General features: G+C 37.6%; 3 protein-coding genes and 1 long non-coding RNA gene across 4 annotated transcripts; 3 read left to right on the plus strand and 1 right to left on the minus strand.

Moving 5' to 3' along the window:
* The first annotated feature begins 3,060 nt into the window (after positions 1 to 3,060).
* On the plus strand, positions 3,061 to 5,547 carry LOC103935290 (heat shock cognate 70 kDa protein-like). The gene is made up of 2 exons (XM_048590664.1): positions 3,061 to 3,629; positions 3,941 to 5,547. The coding sequence occupies exons 1-2, from the start codon at positions 3,419 to 3,421 to the stop codon at positions 5,317 to 5,319; spliced, it is 1,590 nt and encodes a 529-aa protein (XP_048446621.1). The 5' UTR covers positions 3,061 to 3,418; the 3' UTR covers positions 5,320 to 5,547.
* A 2,296-nt stretch (positions 5,548 to 7,843) lies between these two features.
* Positions 7,844 to 8,518, minus strand: LOC125480170. The gene is made up of 3 exons (XR_007260582.1): positions 8,242 to 8,518; positions 8,004 to 8,147; positions 7,844 to 7,903 (listed from the first exon to the last, which is right to left on the minus strand). It is a non-coding gene; the product is annotated as an uncharacterized LOC125480170 (long non-coding RNA).
* Positions 8,519 to 9,576: 1,058 nt separating this feature from the next.
* On the plus strand, positions 9,577 to 10,988 carry LOC103935358 (KIN17-like protein). Its single transcript, XM_009345120.3, has one exon. The coding sequence runs from the start codon at positions 9,718 to 9,720 to the stop codon at positions 10,900 to 10,902; it is 1,185 nt and encodes a 394-aa protein (XP_009343395.1). The 5' UTR covers positions 9,577 to 9,717; the 3' UTR covers positions 10,903 to 10,988.
* A 3,506-nt stretch (positions 10,989 to 14,494) lies between these two features.
* On the plus strand, positions 14,495 to 17,391 carry LOC103935366 (very-long-chain enoyl-CoA reductase). The gene is made up of 4 exons (XM_048590634.1): positions 14,495 to 14,701; positions 14,975 to 15,014; positions 15,905 to 16,659; positions 17,096 to 17,391. Exons 1-4 carry the CDS (start codon positions 14,633 to 14,635, stop codon positions 17,162 to 17,164), a joined length of 933 nt encoding a protein of 310 aa, XP_048446591.1. The 5' UTR covers positions 14,495 to 14,632; the 3' UTR covers positions 17,165 to 17,391.
* The last annotated feature ends 231 nt before the right edge of the window (positions 17,392 to 17,622 follow it).

Below are 17,622 nucleotides of genomic sequence, written 5' to 3' on the forward strand. Positions count from 1 at the left end.
CTAATAGAGATGCATCCTATCAGGGACGGAACCAGGATCTAAAAGACGGGACGGCCGAAAGCATGAATCTATAAGTAAAACATACAAAATCACAGCAAATATATAAGCGTTTGGAAAAGTTGTGGGGGGCTATGGCCAGTGCAGGCTCAACATCGTTCTACCTCTGCATCCTATCAATACATGTCAGATTTACTTGTATATGAGCATGTATTGACAAGTGTATTGATTTTGTATATTCAAAGACAAAAATTTATACAACCAACATGTTTTGGGACCTAGATGAAGACAATATGTGATTCCTATTCCTATCTCCACTCGGTTTGTCAAGGGACAAGTTAGTCCTTTCCTGCAGTGTGGCATTAGGACCATGCTGGACTTCAATTTGATATTATAAGCCCCTTACATTTTTTTTTCCTTTTTAAAACTTCCTTTTATTTGCTCTTCATTGTAAGTGGTGGATTGCCTAGTGGATATGGCTGCTTTTCAACTCACTATTTTCTAAATGCAAGCTATCAAATTCCGAAGGCATTTCTGATATAGTTTAGAGTAATAGTATCGCTTGTAATAAATAAATTGGAAAAAAACCTATTTGTTCTTCATTATCTTTTCCCTTTCATTTAGTGCCATGATATTCCGAAGACATATATATCTGGCTTGTGGTGAAGTATGTACAACTAATAATTTTCTATATAAAACTCATTTTCTTAGTGTGGGAAGGGAGAATATTGGGTGCATGAGTAAAAGCTCTTAACCATACATGCCCCCTGCAAGTATTATTTATTTATTTTTAACTCTGTTGATGCTGCAATTTTATTGAATTTTAGAAAGTGAGACGGCCAGTAGCTTAATTTGATTTGGGTTGTGTAATTAAAGGAGTTGCAATTGATAAGTTTAACCGTAGAAATTTCTTCTTTTTGTTTTCTCGGTTTCGCGCCTTGGCACAGATGAACCTTTAACAAACAATTAACCAAAACTATCGGTTGTTCTTTGAGTTTTAGCGTTGAGAATGCTGAGAATGTCAGGAGAATGAAGAAGAATTCTCCCAATTTTCCAAATCTGCCTTAAAAAGTCATCGACACAGAAGAATTCTCTCGGAGTACTTTACTTAGCTACTGAGATTTGTGCTAGATTTCTATCTGCAAGTCCAGTTCCACTTTCAATATGTGCAACTAAGTTGTAAAGTTCTCTCAGAAAAAAATAAAAAAGAAGGTAAAGTTAAATGGTAGTAAAGGTAAATGTATAAAGTGAAGGAAGATTTGTGAAAAACATGTTCATTTAAGCAACATCAATAGCATGCAATTAACAATTAAAGGCGGAATCATGCTTGTATGCACTTAAAACAAAACATTTACCCATGAAATTCAAAGCCTAGTAGATAGGTGAACCAAGACTCAACTCAAAACAAAGTGAGTTGAGAAATCAATACCTTTGTAGATTCCTCTTTGCATAAGCAAAGGCTAATCACCCAAAGAGAGGGCCTTCATTCCTTGCATCTTAGATCCATGGATTTGGATGGATGAAAAGGTTTCTCCAAAGTTCCCAAAATTGAGAACCTCTAATTATTCATCACCAAGGCATAATGAAGAAGAAATGAGTGACCTTGGAGGAGTTTGATTGCTAGATGATCCCTCCAAGGTGGCCTAAATTTTAGAGAGAAAGGAGAGTTTGTGTTCTCATCCTTTCCCCAAAAATTACCATATGTAAATTTTAGGCTATAAAGTCCTTTATATAGTCCCTTCAAATAAGTGACCTAATGGACCAAAAGCCATATTCTTCTAACATGGCAAGCCTATAGGGTTTATTGGGCTTTCAAGCCCTTTGTTTATTCAAGTTGTCATACAACTTGAGTTAATAGGCTTGACATTCAAATCCCATTGGGCCTTGCGGCCCAAAACTAACCCGAGGTCTTTAACGAACTTATTCGTTTGATTAATTAACATATTAATTAATCCTAACCTTAGATAAATAATTAAACCATTTAATTATTCTTACTCATCTCCGTTGTTTCTTCAAACTCTACCTTACTCGGTGAACGATCCATTAGGTTCCTTTTAGCGAGGCAGTGGGCGATTAAAACTCTTTCTAATCGATTGTGAATTGAAACTTACTTTCAATTCTCCCGTTAGTGATAATACACTTTTAGGGCTTCCACAAACCATGGTTGACGCCTATCAGCATGTCATGGTTACCCAAGCTAATCAGAAGAGGTGGAGAACCTATTCAGTTTTAGGATTACAAATACAATACGGTCTTTCTCTAATACAATACTCTTGACCACATTGTTTGGTTTGATAGTTTATTCATGTCTACTATCCAATGTGAGTCTTGTGCTTATATGATTACCTTGAATGTGATTTGGAACACATTCCTAAATCTCATTCATACTTTGGCCAAAGATTCAAAATCATATCATAGAGTATTCTCCCTCAAACAGTTTGAAGGTTAGAGATCCCTTGTTGCGCATTCACTTGCCTCCATGGCTAAGTGGCTTAACCCCAACGATGTCATGGACACCCTCATGATGGAGTGACTTTGACATAATCAAAGATTAAGGACCTAACCACAAGACAACTGTGATGCCTCAGGTCAAAAGACTAATTTGCATTATCCCAACCATGAGTTCTCATGTGACATGAATATGAGAACTCTTCGTTGATCGTGTTCAGTGAACTCATTCTCTATTGAGCACCTATGTACTTGTCTTGATGTCACACACACCAATGACTCGAGACTAGTCACTCTCCCTGAGAGAAGACATAGCACGTACTGATCTTAATGGACTGTTAATGCCCAATTGACAATCCTATGATCAGGAACGTTTAGGATGTGTCAACGAAAGAATGGTCTCATGAATCTAACTTCTTTAGATCGCATTCTTCCAATCACATATTCCTTGGACTTATCGTTTAAGCATATAACATTTATATGAGACGGCTCAAACAATAATGTTTGCCCTTTACATTTAAACTACATTAGTTTGAAATGTCCGTAAAGTATCATCATATGATTGGTTTTAGGACACATTTCCAACATAAAGTAGTCCTTATCATTTATGCTTTTTTTTTTTTTTTTTTGGGTAATCGTTATCGTTTGTGCATTGGTTGCTGCATAATTTGGCATAGAACAGGCAACAGAAAATAAATTTTGGAGACTTACTGCGTTCCAACGTTTGGTTTTTTTTTTCACAAAACTTTTGAAAAGCAAAAGATAAATGATTCTTCATTCCCAAGTTAGATCTAAGCAAAAGATAAATGATTCTTCGTTCCCAAGGTAGATCTAAATTATAAAAGACACCACTCTGAACTCTCTCTTCCCCAATAAACTAGCCTGACTCACTCTCTCTAGTCCCTCCCTATTGCTCTCACTGAAATAATTTTTCTTCTCTGCTCTTCTTCTTTATCGTGTTCCCGTGCAGAGAATGGCAGGAAAAGAAGGCCACGCAATCGGGATTGATCTGGGGACAACGTACTCGTGTGTCGCAGTGTGGGAGCACGACCGTGTGGAAATCATAGTGAATGATCAGGGTAACAGGACCACTCCATCTTGTGTTGCCTTCACTGAGACTGAGCGATTTGTTGGTGATTCAGCCATCAACCAAATCATCAGGAACCCCACCAACTCCATTTTTGGTTAGCTCCTCGTTTATCTGCTATTAATTTAACAGTAATTAATTTCGGACAGGTTCATGTAAAATGCTTATATGCTTATTTCTTATGGTCATGCTAATAATAGAATTTTTTTTATTTTTTATAATACAATAAAAAGCAGTAAGTATATATGAACATTATGAAGTTGAATTATAACTATCGCTGCAGTGTATTTTGTCGTTAAGATGAGTTATTCATTAAATATTCGAATAACTCATCTTACTGACCAACATAGAAATTGTTCTTTCTTTCTAGGATTTTTTTTTTTTTTTAAATTAATCATTTATTTGCAGATGCAAAGAGGTTAATTGGTAGGAGATTCAGTGATGCCACTGTTCAAAGTGATTTGAAGCTCTGGCCATTTAAAGTCACTGAAGGTCCAGGCGGCAAGCCCTTGATTGTGGTTACCCACGAGGGACAAGAGAAACATTTTGCTGCCGAAGAAATTTCAGCCATGGTTCTATCGAAAATGCGGGAGATTGCTGAGGCCTACCTCAACTCCACTGTGAAGAATGCAGTTGTCACTGTCCCTGCTTACTTCAATGATTCACAGCGTCAGGCTACAAAAAATGCTGGCAACACTGCAGGCCTAAATGTGATGCGTATCATCAACGAACCAACTGCTGCGGCAATTGCTTACGGCATTAACAGGAAGGCCGGTTGGTATAGCAAGAGAAATGTGATGATATTTGATTTAGGTGGTGGTACTTTAGATGTTTCACTACTTACCATAGGTGATGGTGTGTTTGAAGTGAAAGCCACGGCTGGAGACACTCACCTTGGAGGAGAAGACTTCGATAACAAAATGGTGGACTTTTGTGTTGAGCAATTCAAGAAGAAGCATAATGTGGACGTGAGTGGAAACTCTAAAGCACTAAGGAGGTTAAGAGACGCATGTGAGAAAGCAAAGAGGAGGCTTTCGTTTACTTCAGCCACTGACATTGAAATCGACTGTTTGTATGAGGGAACTGATTTCTATACAACTATTACCCGTGCCAAATTTGAGCAACTGAATATGGATTTCTTTAACAAGTGTCTGGAGCCAGTCGAGAAGTGTTTGAAGGATGCCAATATGGAAGTAAGCAGTGTCCATGATATTGTTCTTGCCGGTGGATCTTCTAGAATTCCCAAAGTGCAGCAACTATTGCAGGATGTGTTCAAGGGGAAGCAGTTGTGCAAGAGTATCAATCCGGATGAGGCAATTGCGTATGGTGCTGCTGTTCAAGCTGCAGTCTTGAGTGGGAATGGAAATGGGAAGCTTCAAGACTTCACTCTCTTGGATGTCACCCCTTTATCACTTGGAATTGAGTGTGAAGAATGGGATGGTTCCAAGTTATACATGAACGTTGTGATCCCAAGAAATTCTAGAATTCCAGTCATGAAGAAAACAAGTGTAACTACCGCTTATGACAATCAAGTTACGGTGGGCTTTCCTGTTTATGAGGGTGAAAGCAGCATAGCTAAAAACAATAACTTTTTGGGTAGATTTACCCTTGATGGTATTCCTCCAGCTCCGCAAGGTGTTCCTTCATTTGAAGTTTGTTTCAATATTGATGCCAATGGTATCCTGAATGTCTCCGCGGAAGACAAGTCCACCGGCCAAAAGAAAGGGATTACAATCAAGAGTGACAGTGACATTAGGAATTTTGAAGGAATTGAGAAAGTGAACTAAAGACCTATTTGGTAGGCTGGATCAGATTGGAACATTAGTATTGGTATCAACTATCAATTAGTTGAATGAGGCGTTGTTAGAGTTTTCATTTGGCATTCCGATGTTAAATCTTGATTATGATGAATTTTGATGAAGTTTTAATAGACTTTCATAAATTCTATGTGAATTTTGTGTAAATTTCTTGAAAATCTCATAGGGATCAATTCGGAAGAGGTATGATTTGTCAAATCTTGATTGAATACACCCTATTAAACTTTGTGGGCTCTATTAAAATTTATTTCGAATACATCCGAATTTCACTTTTATAAAACTTTATAAATCCTAATTAAATATAGAATAAATTAGGTTCCATTCCCAACCACTAGGCTAAAATAAGTCATGGGAGAAAAATATATCTATGGCTAGATTCCTCTCAAGATTTAACCTGGTTTAAATTATTCTGGACCCACCAAACTATCGTGTTTCAAACATTTTAATTTTTTACTTATAATCTAACGGCTATAATTAAATGAGAGTAAATCTAATGGTAAAACAAAGATTTGATAGCCCAAAATTAAATCTAACGTCTAAAATAATTTAAGAAAATTATTAAACCAGAAGTAACCTAAAACTTTATAAATACCTATGTATTTGTTTGATTTTTAATTACTTATCAGAATTTAAATACCTATTATTATTTAATAATCTCGGGCTAAAATTTTAAGGATTGGAGAAGAAAATCAGTTTCTGGATTATGGCTTAAAATATTCTGCCTTAAATTTTTAAGCTTTATCCCCAAGGGTTGGAGATGGTCTAAGGTTGTTCCTAAAATCAAAATTTGCTTTGATATATGTCGATGATAATGACATCCTCAGTGACTCTGTTGAAGATATTTCCATCGACCTAAAGAAGAAGGTTAGAATTGACAATAACAAAAGAACTAATTACGAAGGAATTGAGAATGTGGTGTAACTTCTTGCATCCCAAAGGGAAATGGTTATGTTTCTGCTTGACTAAATGTAACTTTTTTTTTTCAAAGATATCAATGAGTTCTAACGAGTGTGACACACCCCATCCCGAAAGAGGGCATGCTGGCCGTCACGTGGGAGTGACGTAACCATTTACACAGTTCGGAAGCTTTAAAATATACAACTTCTAAGATGAACCACCCGAAGGTGAGTCCTCATTTGGTCCATTCTGTCAGAACACCGTTGAATTTCCTCGTAGTCACCACACCTTTGCATATACTTGAATCTGGAGGGGCGCAAAACCAAAATTGAGTGGGTCAGTAAAACAATTCTTTTCCAAATCCAAACACTTCTCAAAACTTTGTAACCCCTCTCCGTAAAACCTATATACTTTTCTGGAAAATAAACATATATACGTATGTATAGATATGTCAATCAAGCTCAAGGGTATGACAATCACACTCACAGGTATGCCAATCATACTCACAGGTATGCCAATTACACTCACAGGTATGCCAATCAAAGCCTCATAATGATATGCAAGTGCTCAGGTATAAACCATATCAATAACATGTTACTGGCAGCCGGGAGTCACCTAAAGTGACCTGTACGGCTGAATCTAAAGCTCAAATCTCAATCTCAATAACTAAACAACTGAACCTGACCACGATGTCAGAACCACCTAAAGTGGTCTGTACGACAAGGCTGGGTGTGACGTATAAATACGCTTTAGTGCTACGATCACGTGAAGCTGGGCGAATAATCGCGGGTCACCTACGAGTCGGAACCACCTAATGTGGTCTGTACGACAGGCTGGGCACCTAGCTTGGATCCAAGCTGAGCATAAGGTGCGGTGAGGTGAACATCACGTGAAGGCTGGGCCCTGCTCAGGGCGGGAGCACTCACACGGAGGGTGCAGGTTATGAGCTCTCTATCACATCTCTATCATATAATTCTTCATATCTCAATCATATCTCATGATCGTTATCAGCATAATATCTCAATCATATTTCAATCATATCACAATCATAATTCATTTGTATTTCCATAGTATTTCAATCGTATTCCAAACGTATTTCATATGTATATTAAATGTATTTCATACGTATATTAAATGTAGCTTACCTGGGCCTCCTCAGCACCATGCAACAGTATGCATAATTATGGTAATGCACATATTAAAATATGATGCATATATGACAGGATATTTAATTCGTATTTCTTTTAAAATACGTTTTATGGTAAATACGTCAAGCATACGTATATATATATATACTGAAAAATAACTGCCCACTCACAGATCACATCGACGTCTCGTAGGTCCCTGAGCCTCCCCTAGATTGGTTACATTCTTCTTCTGTATAATTTTTCACCTATACAAAAAGTAACCAAATCGACGTTATTTAACGCGCATACACCAAACATTCGTCCATAACTTTCTCATACGTTGCTCAATTTGGGTGTGTGAATATACCACGGTGATCTACACGACGTCACGAACGCGTGACAATTTTCAGAACTCAATTTGGAGGTCCCACGCGCCCTCACGCGCCCAGTCTACGCGCTGCCCACGCGCGCGTCTTCTTCCTCGCGTCGCCGGACTGGTTTCGCCGGAGGTGGGTGTTTTGCCGGAATTTCTGGGTAAACTTCAAAGTGTCATAACTTCTTCATTTCTTAACCATTTTCGACGTACTTTATATCAAAATGAAGGTATTGACGAGACGAACACATCCATACCTGCCTCGACCCCTAACTCGGCGTGGATTCGCCGGAAAAAGCCTCGAAAGCTCAGGCCAACTTTGAACCAAGCTATCCCGACGTCCAAATCCTTCAAACGAAGCACTCCGAGCTTCCTTAGGACCTCACCAAGCTTCCTACAAGCTTCAAAATCTCAAAAACATCAAGCTTTACGTGTGCATGAACAGTGCACACGCACAGTAAAATTGAAATCCATGTTTTCCGAAGTGAAACTCACCTGAAATTGGTACCATCGTGTTCGTGTGGTCCTCAGGAGTACGATGGTGGTCTTAGATCCTTCGTTGGTATAGTTTTAGGGTGGTTTTGTGAGTGGTCAGTGTGAGTTCGAAGGAGAGAGAGAGAACAGAGAGTGAATGAGAGATTTGTGAGGGAGGAGAGAGAGAGAGAGACAAGATGCAGAAATGGGGGAGAGATTTGAGGGATGTGGGATCCTACCCAATCCCTAAATCATCAAGTTACAACATATTTTACGCCCCTTAGTCCCGTTTAAGGGCATTTTCATAACTTCACGTTCTCGGAATTAAAATTCCGGGACGGGTTGTGACAAGTGTCTTCTTTCGTAGGTTTGGCTTGGCAAGTTCTAGATTTGAGTAAAGAAAAATGAGAATTTGGGTTGATAATCTGGAAACTAAAGATAAATAGGCAATTAAAGACTGATAATAATGGATTTAGGGTCAAGTACATTTTGCATCATTACGTTTGGGGTCACTTTCAAAATCGATCATAGGGCTCCCAGTTTTCACATTGCAACTCAACATTTTGATATTCAACAAATTTCACATTTTTTTTGTGATTTTCACTCTTCTTTTTATATTTAGACCTAATTGAATAAATCAATGTAGAATCACGAGATATAAGCTAATAAAATGTGAATAGGAGTGTGAAAATCACTATCAATATTTTTTTAAACAATAATTACTTATCCAAAAAAAAAAAAGCGAGAGTGTGAAAATCATAATCCATCTTGAATATAACCTTAATTTATTCTCTTTTGTACGATAATAGTTATTGGAATAAGTTTAGTATTATTACGTCAACAGTTAATAGTTCACTAAACGCAAGTGGCCCTTTATCATAGTAGTAAAAATGAGTTGAGCCCTTATATGATGGTGTAGGTTCGAACCTTGTTAGTGACTAATCTAACAAAATTTATCATTTGACAAAAAATAAATAAATAAATAAAGTAACAGTTCACTAAACATAAACCTAATAATGTGCAAATTGATCGCATTATTTTCTTTGTTAAAAAAAAAAATTGAAACCTAGGTGCTTAATAGCCACCAATTTTCCTATTATTTTCTTTGTTAAAAATAAAAACAAATAAAGGATTATTTTTTTTTTTTAATAAGGAAAAGGATTTATGGCAATGTATAAAAACACTTTTGGTCAAATTAATTTTGAGTTTCAAAAACACTGTAAGTATATTTTGAAAGAAGCATTTTAAAATTTGTGTGGATTCTACAAAAAGCACATATCTGATATTTCTTTCAAAAATTACAATCCATTTAAATTTTTATTAAAAATTAATATAAAAAACATTTCTACCAAAATCATTTTAAAACTCTTTCGATATGGAAAAGGGGAGAGTCGTGAACTCGAGTGTTTGCTCCGGTTCCTAGGGTTTTATATTCCCAAATTCCCCAAATCACAATCCCAATTCAAATCCCATCCAATTCTCTGCCCTAAAATCCTCATGGGAAAGAACGATTTCCTTACACCGAAGGCAATCGCCAATCGAATCAAGGCCAAGGGACTCCAGAAGCTCCGATGGTACTGCCAGATGTGCCAGAAGCAATGCAGAGACGAGAACGGATTCAAGTGCCACTGCATGAGCGAGAGCCACCAGCGCCAGATGCAGATCTTCGGCGAGAACTCCAATCGCATCGTCGACGGTTACACCGAGGAGTTCGAGCGGAGTTTTCTTGATTTGATGAAGCGGAGCCACCGGTTCAGCCGTATCGCCGCCACCGTCGTGTACAACGAGTACATCAACGACCGCCATCACGTGCATATGAATTCCACCGAGTGGGCGACGCTGACTGAGTTCGTGAAGCATTTGGGGAGGACTGGGAAGTGTAAGGTTGACGAGACGCCGAAGGGTTGGTTCATTACGTATATTGATCGGGATTCCGAGACGCTTTTTAAGGAGAGGTTGAAGAACAAGCGTCTTCGGGCGGATATGGCGGATGAGGAGAAGCAGGAGAGGGAGATTAAGAAGCAGATTGAGAGGGTTTGTCAGTCTATGCCGGTGGGTAATGGGTCTGATCAGGGTTCGGAGGCTGAGGCCAATCAGGAAGTGAAATTGGAGCCTGGGGTTAAGATTGGATTTGCGCTTGGGTCCTCGAAACTGGGACCTAAAGAGAAAGGGGGGAGTGCGAAATTGGTGTTCGATGAGGTGGAGGATGAGACGAATGAGAGAAAGGTTAAGAAGGCGAAAGATGGAAGTGGCGGTGACGCCAGAAGCTTGGCTTTGGAGGAGTTGATGAGGGAGGAGGAGAAGAAGAAGGAGAGGATTAATAGGAAGGATTATTGGTTATGTGAGGGAATCGTTGTTAAAGTGATGAGTAAAGCCTTGGCTGACAAGGGTTACTATAAGGGAAAAGGGGTTGTGAGGAAAGTGATTGATAAGTATGTTGGGGAGATTGAAATGCTTGAAAGCAAGCATGTCTTGAGAGTTGACCAGGCTGAGCTTGAAACCGTGATTCCGAATCTTGGGTGCCTTGTGAAGATAGTCAATGGGGCTTACAGAGGATCAAATGCAAAGTTGTTGGCGGTCGACACAGATAACTTTTGCGCTAAGGTGCAGATAGAGAAGGGTGTGTATGACGGTAGAGTGCTTAAAGCCGTTGAGTATGAGGATATTTGTAAACTTGCGTAGTGAATTTGGTAGAATACTTGTCTATGATGACCATCTGCATTTCAGATACGTTACCCTGTTTTGAAAGTCTATTCTGATATTACTTATCTCTGGTTGTATGTTCAAGAAATTATCTGTGTTCATGTTGAGTACTAGAGAAGCATGACTTGAGAGTTTTATGATTGTTTTTGCAATGTTTATCACTAACTGTTCTGGTTTATTTAAGTTTGTGGACAATCTGTTGCCAATTGTCAATTCTTGTGGTTATATACATAAATAGTATAATTACTTACTGATATAATATGGATATTTACAATGCATATAGCAATCAAATATGCAATTTTTACAGTACTTAGAAGAAAACAAAGAAAAGTGGGAATTTTAATCACGCTTTGCCTAATTAGATGCTGTTTGTGTTTTTATATTCTTTTATTGTCCGTGATGATGTTGCCCAATTTTCAGTGCTCTTACTCTCGACCAATCCATCTTACCAAAACATTGCAGAGTTTCCTTGTGACCTGTTTTCTTACTGTTTAATATCAAGAGTTGGACATGTAGGTGTGGCTGAGCTCTCACTTTTGCACTTAAGCATAAAGTACTAAGTAACTTTAGCCTCCTCAGATTTTGCTGCCATTTATGAGGTTTTCATGTCGTCTTAGTATTCATTACTGGGAGTCTGGGATAACAAATTGTACTTATGTGCTCTGTTTGTTAGTTATGGTGGTGATTTTGACCCTACTTCAATGATTTATTGTGTAACTTCCATTTTGCTAGTATGAGACTTCCTTTGACTGGCCACTACCTGCCTGCATTCTAGTTTGGTTGGTTATGGAATTGAGCCTTCGTTCTGCAACTAGTTTTGGTTGGTTATGGAATAGTGTCTTCAACTAGTTGATGTCTGAAAATTAGGCATTTTGTGACGGAAAAGTTGAAAATTAGACACTTTTCACTGACTCAGGAAATGTGTTTTGTGCCACCTTGAAGTTTTCATTACAATTGCTGCCACACATGACTGATTGCACAATTCTCACCTTACCAGTTCTTTTCAACTGGAATTCGTTTTGTTATTCGTTCAAGATGGTATGGAAAAAAGAAAAACTAACGAAAAGTTCAAAAAAAACTTTAGTTTTAATGAAAAATGACAAATAAAAATGTAGTTAATAGTATCAGGGAAAAGTAAAAATATGGTTTTTCGTTAAAACTCTCGTGGAAAAATTGTACTCGTATATTCATTCTGCCTATGATGCATGTCCTGATTCTTTTTGGCACTTACAGAGTCCAAAACTGTGGGTGTTTTTCTGCTTGTGGAAACCCATGGTTCTCTCTGCGCCAGTGGTACATGGTTCGTTCTTTCTGTACGATTTCGGTGCACTGTTAAGACTCTTCTTTCTAATACATCTTTTCTGCGTATAGACGAGCCGAGGATTGACACTCAGAGTAACTCTATTGTTGCAAAGGCCCCTAGGGCAAGTTACTATTGAATAATCTTTAATGAACAGTAACTGTCTTTTACATCTCAATCCTTACACTGAATAGTTCTGGCAATAGGCAATAAAATATTAGTATTTTTATTTTATAAAATAATTTTATTTGTAATTTCAGATATAATTTTTAATCGGTCTCGTTGTACCATGTGTCATTAAATAAGAAATTACAACTCAAAGTATTTGAGAAAATATAAAATTATGATGTAAGTTGGAAGATAATGATAACATATTTATTGAAAAATTAAATCTTTTTATTTTTTTGTTTAATTTTTTCGGATTTTTTTATTGATTTTTTACTTTTTTTACATTTTTTATTTTTTTTATTAATTTTATATTGTGGCTGACGTCAGCCATTCATCACTTGGACCTCAAGTTCTCGGGCTATGGATTCGTGCCTGGGCTATCCATTGGGCCTTCCCCAAGCCCCATTGCCCGCATGGGCTAGAGCTGATTGTTGGGACTATTGTCTCATTTATGTTGCTTGTCCATCAGGCCAAATACACCGGTGGACTTGCTCTCAGAGAAGGAGAACAGACCGCTTATAAATATGGTGAAAGGAGTCGACTGATATTGTGATTAAATTGACCAGGTGTTTGTTTGTGTACTAGGGTTGAGAGAAATAGCCGGATTCACAGTGGAAAGATGCACACAAAGGGTGGAAAGTTGGAAACAATGAGATATTAAGCTGCAGGTCTGATGGATTTATTGTGTGAATTATGGTATGCTGTTTAGTTTTGATCAGTAGATAGAAACTCCAATGGAACCTTGGAACTGATCAATGATATATGAGTCGATAAGGTCACATTGGATGGGCAAACTGGTAAGGAGTTCTCGAGTGTGGCAGCCGTATAGGGCAGCAAACTCGAAATTCTGTGACAAGCGTGGGGTTGGGTGGGACCAAATATTGGATTCAAGAATTTTCACTGTTAAGTGACAGGAACCTCATGGCAGATCCGCATAGGTGACTAGGGCCTCTTATTACATTGATAAGAGTAATGCTATGTAGACTACCTTTTTGAATCACATTGCAAGTTATGTTGTGTCAGTGTGTCACCAATAAGAAATAAGCATGTTAATCAATATTTGAGTAATAATTCAAACTTTAATAATCACGTCATATGGTTTAAAGTGACGTTACATGAAATATGAAAGGATAATGGCTCTGCACCTTCCTAGTGGCTTCTCTTACCATGCCATTAATGGTAGGTATGGTAGTAGCTTAACTAATGTCTTAGCCATTTAGTGTTAGTTAAAAGCAATAAATCTATAGATTTTAGTTAGGGCATTGAATACCTGCAACAACGGCTTAAGTAATTTGATTAATTTGGTATTAGTATTGACTTACGTGGGCCAAATTATTAGTTACATAATCATCATTCGACCATATATATTGAAGTTTTTCTTTACACAAATAAGCTCCTCAACATTTCGTTTCATAATCGAGAATACTTTTAAATCTTCGTTTTGAATAAGAAAGCATTCATTGGACCCAACAATTGATAGATGACGAGTACGTAGATTTTTTAAGTTCTCTCATTAACATTAATAGTTGTGAGGATAGTTACTAACCATGGTTGGGTCATTCATGACATATCTTGTGTTTAACATGTAACGACTAAAAAATAAAAGGGTGTGCACATTAAAATTTGTAATTTCATGCTTAAATAACATTCATGTACTTCAACATACATGTGTCATTTCAAGACTTAACAACCAAGTATCATTCTGATTCATGACTTCTCTCATTCTAAATAAGTAAACATACTCCGATAATGAGAATCGAACGTCATAAGCGTAGTAGTTTAGCACACTCAGATATTGATGACAAACACTAAAACAACATGGGTCAAGATTGGATAGGTTATTAAAATACATGGCCCACCATAGGTAATCCCTTCCAAACTTATTCATATGGATTAGTCACTAGTGTACATGTTCGTAGGAGTTTGGGGTTAAGTGTTGTTCATCAACCTTGATAGTTAGCTATCCTAATTTCCTACCCCAACCACACGCCATTAATATCATACCATCCATCCGATATCCCCCAAACTAACTCTTAACACCCAAACAACATTTCACGTCGTTATTAAGGAGGAAGAGAGCCCATTTCCGGATCTCACTCTCACCCTCATTTCTCTCTCTTTCCGGATTGATTCGCACTCTCTGCAATTCGAATGGAAATTGCGTGATTTTTCTGAAAGAATTAAAAGGGTTTGTTGCTTGATCGATTTGCTGAATTGGGTCGCTCTCACTTGCTGTCGACGATGAAGGTGACCGTAGTTTCGCGGAGTGGCCGAGAAGTTGTCAAGGGCGGCCTTGAGCTCACTGATTCTGTATGCTTCTCTTTTATCTTATAGCTTTGTTGTTCATCGACGTATCTGTTGCATTTCTGAGAAAACAAAGCATTAATTTTTGAATTTTATGCTGGACGGGGTTTTTGGAAAAATGAAATACTTGATTGCACTGGATGGGAAATTTCGAATTTGGGTTCCGTTCAGTTTAGTTAAAGATTCAAGTTTTGGATGAGATTTTCAAATTTTGGTTAGGTTCAGTTTAGTTAATTGTTAGCTTTTCTGAGTTTGATTGTGTCTCTGTTTGTGTTGCAGGCCATTGTAGCTGATCTGCAGGATGCAATCTATAAGCGAAGTAAGTGTTCTGGATATGCTTCTTCTTGCTATTGGACTTGTATAGCTAAATAAGTAGTCTTTTGAGAATTGAGATTGATTTTTCGGGTTGATTATCGTCTTCTAATTAAACGATAAGATTGATTGAGGGCTGTATTTATAGCTTACAATTTGTGACTTTAAAGCTTGCTGCTCTGCATCACGTTTGCTTTAGTTTAGAAATTGAGTTTTGCATATGCATCTTTTGCCGGTTGTATTATTTTTGTAGATGCAATCATGTAGTATTGTATTTTCATGAGATTAGTAAGTATTGCTCTTGTTTTGCAAATATTACATTATTAAAGAACAAACTATATGGTAACATCCTTTAATCCATATGAGCTATAACTTATAGATGCTAATGTAAGAATTTAAAGTATGAAAGTTAGGGGAAATTTTGAAGAACCTTGTTGAAAGCCAATAAGATAGCTGATTCACCTCAATTTCCCCCGTCAAACGCCTGAAATAGAGAATGTACTAAACAAGAGTAATTGGTTATGCTGTTATTTGAATACCGAAAATGTCTGATGTACTTTGAGATTAATATCATTGGAACTTGAAAGAAAATGAAGATTAAATTAGGAAACTTTGGTGTATAGTGCACATTCTTTAGTTTAGAAATACAACTACTTAAACCCGTAGGATCTTTTGGATTTGTTAGCAAGATTGGAACTTCGGTAGCTGGCCTGAATTATTTGGTGTTTACATCTGTTATTTTTGTAGGTTTGTTTATAGGTTGGTTTATGTCATTGTTGATGCTCCGTCATAATTAATTCCTTATGTGCCTTGTTCCGTTACAAACTTCAAAAAGAAATTTGTGTTTCTATAAGCGGCTCTTGTTATTGTAAATGATTTTATGTCTTGTGTGAACAGCCAAAAAGTTTTATCCTGCAAGACAGCGGCTTACTCTCCCTGTCCAACCAGGATCAAAAGAGAGGCCTGTTGTCCTTAGCTACAAGAAAAGTCTCCAAGATTACATCAGTGGGAACTCAGATAACTTAACTGTGGTGTTCAAGGACCTGGGGCCACAAGTGTCCTACAGAACACTCTTCTTCTTTGAGTATTTGGGCCCTTTGATCCTTTATCCCGTCTTTTACTACTTCCCTGTCTACAACTACTTGGGCTTCAAAGGTGACCGTGTCATCCAGCCGGTTCAGACATATGCTCTATACTACTGGTGCTTCCACTACTTCAAACGTATTATGGAAACATTTTTCGTACATCGCTTCAGCCATGCAACCTCACCACTCTCCAATGTATTCCGGAATTGTGCTTACTATTGGAGCTTTGGCGCTTTCATAGCTTATTACCTGAATCACCCACTTTACACCCCTGTTAGTGACCTCCAAATGAAGATTGGGTTTGGTTTTGGGATAATATGTCAAATCTCAAACTTGTATTGTCATATCCTGTTGAGGAACCTGCGAAGCCCAGATGGAAATGGAGGATATCAAATCCCACGGGGTTTTCTGTTCAATATTGTGACGTGTGCAAATTACACAACAGAGATCTATCAATGGTTGGGCTTCAATATAGCAACGCAGACAGTCGCTGGTTATATCTTTCTCATAGTTGCCGCTTCCATCATGACCAATTGGGCTCTTGCAAAGCACCGACGTCTTAAGAAGGTAATCTTCTAGACTATTGCAATCTACAAATCAAATACTTTATTCGCTACACCGATAACTGCTTGTGTTTGTTGCTTAAAAGTTCAATCTCCTTGTTAGAGAACAACCCTATGCATGCATATAGATATGTTACAGTTTCATGTATAGAGTGAGTATCACTGCATGGCTGGGTTAGTTTGCGTGCATGATTAGTAAATGCTTAGTAAACTGAACTTTGATTTCACGATTGTTGGTTCTTATTATGTTTGATGACTTTTGTAATTTGATTTAATCAATATTAGCTTTCTTGACAACCTACATTTTCCTGCTGCTATTCGTCTGTTTGATAGAACTGAGGAAAAACCATATTTTATGGATAACATACTAACATATGTATGTTTTATTCAAGCATCGGAATGCATTTAACATGATTTGTTATAACTCCTTGCCATCACAGATATTTGATGGGAAAGACGGAAGACCCAAGTATCCACGCCGATGGGTGATCCTACCTCCATTCCTGTAGAAGCGATTGGCTCCTGGATTCCATTCCACCCATGCTGGCTTGAGGGAGTTAAAATCTGATATTTACCCCATGATTTATCGTAGCATTCCGTTTAGATACTGTTCATTTGAACTACTTAGGATTCGCTTGTCGATCTATAAAAGATAGGTCATCTTGTTCTTCTTGTTTGAACTGTGTTGTAATTTGCACTTGTTGACTATGAAATTTCTCCTTTCCCCCCCCTTAAATTATTGGTATTTTCGAATTGAAATCAATAATTTCGTTAGAGCTTTACAGGATGCAATGCTTTTTGGATGTTGGCTGATGAAGGAATAGTGTTATATTTTAGTCATCATAAACATGAACAATTAGCATATGTGGGTTAGGTCCAGTTGAGTGAGGGTCCTCGCCAGATCCTCAAATCACATCCATTCATCGTACATTGTGCAGTCAAAAAATCAAGTTTTTTTATTTAAAAT

The sequence above is a fragment of a genome, unplaced genomic scaffold (assembly GCF_019419815.1).
Source record: "Pyrus x bretschneideri cultivar Hongxiangsu unplaced genomic scaffold, Pyrus_bretschneideri_v1 Contig32, whole genome shotgun sequence".
In the NCBI taxonomy this organism is placed as follows: domain Eukaryota; kingdom Viridiplantae; phylum Streptophyta; class Magnoliopsida; order Rosales; family Rosaceae; genus Pyrus; species Pyrus x bretschneideri.

Coding starts and splice junctions, on each gene's coding strand:
- LOC103935358 (XM_009345120.3), top strand. CDS start 9,718: ATGGGAAAGAACGATTTCCTTACACCGAAGGCAATCGCCAATCGAATC.
- LOC103935290 (XM_048590664.1), top strand. CDS start 3,419: ATGGCAGGAAAAGAAGGCCACGCAATCGGGATTGATCTGGGGACAACG. Junction 3,630..3,940: donor CCCCACCAACTCCATTTTTG/GTTAGCTCCTCG, acceptor ATTTATTTGCAG/ATGCAAAGAGGTTAATTGGT.
- LOC103935366 (XM_048590634.1), top strand. CDS start 14,633: ATGAAGGTGACCGTAGTTTCGCGGAGTGGCCGAGAAGTTGTCAAGGGC. Junction 15,015..15,904: donor GGATGCAATCTATAAGCGAA/GTAAGTGTTCTG, acceptor TTGTGTGAACAG/CCAAAAAGTTTTATCCTGCA. Junction 16,660..17,095: donor AGCACCGACGTCTTAAGAAG/GTAATCTTCTAG, acceptor TTGCCATCACAG/ATATTTGATGGGAAAGACGG.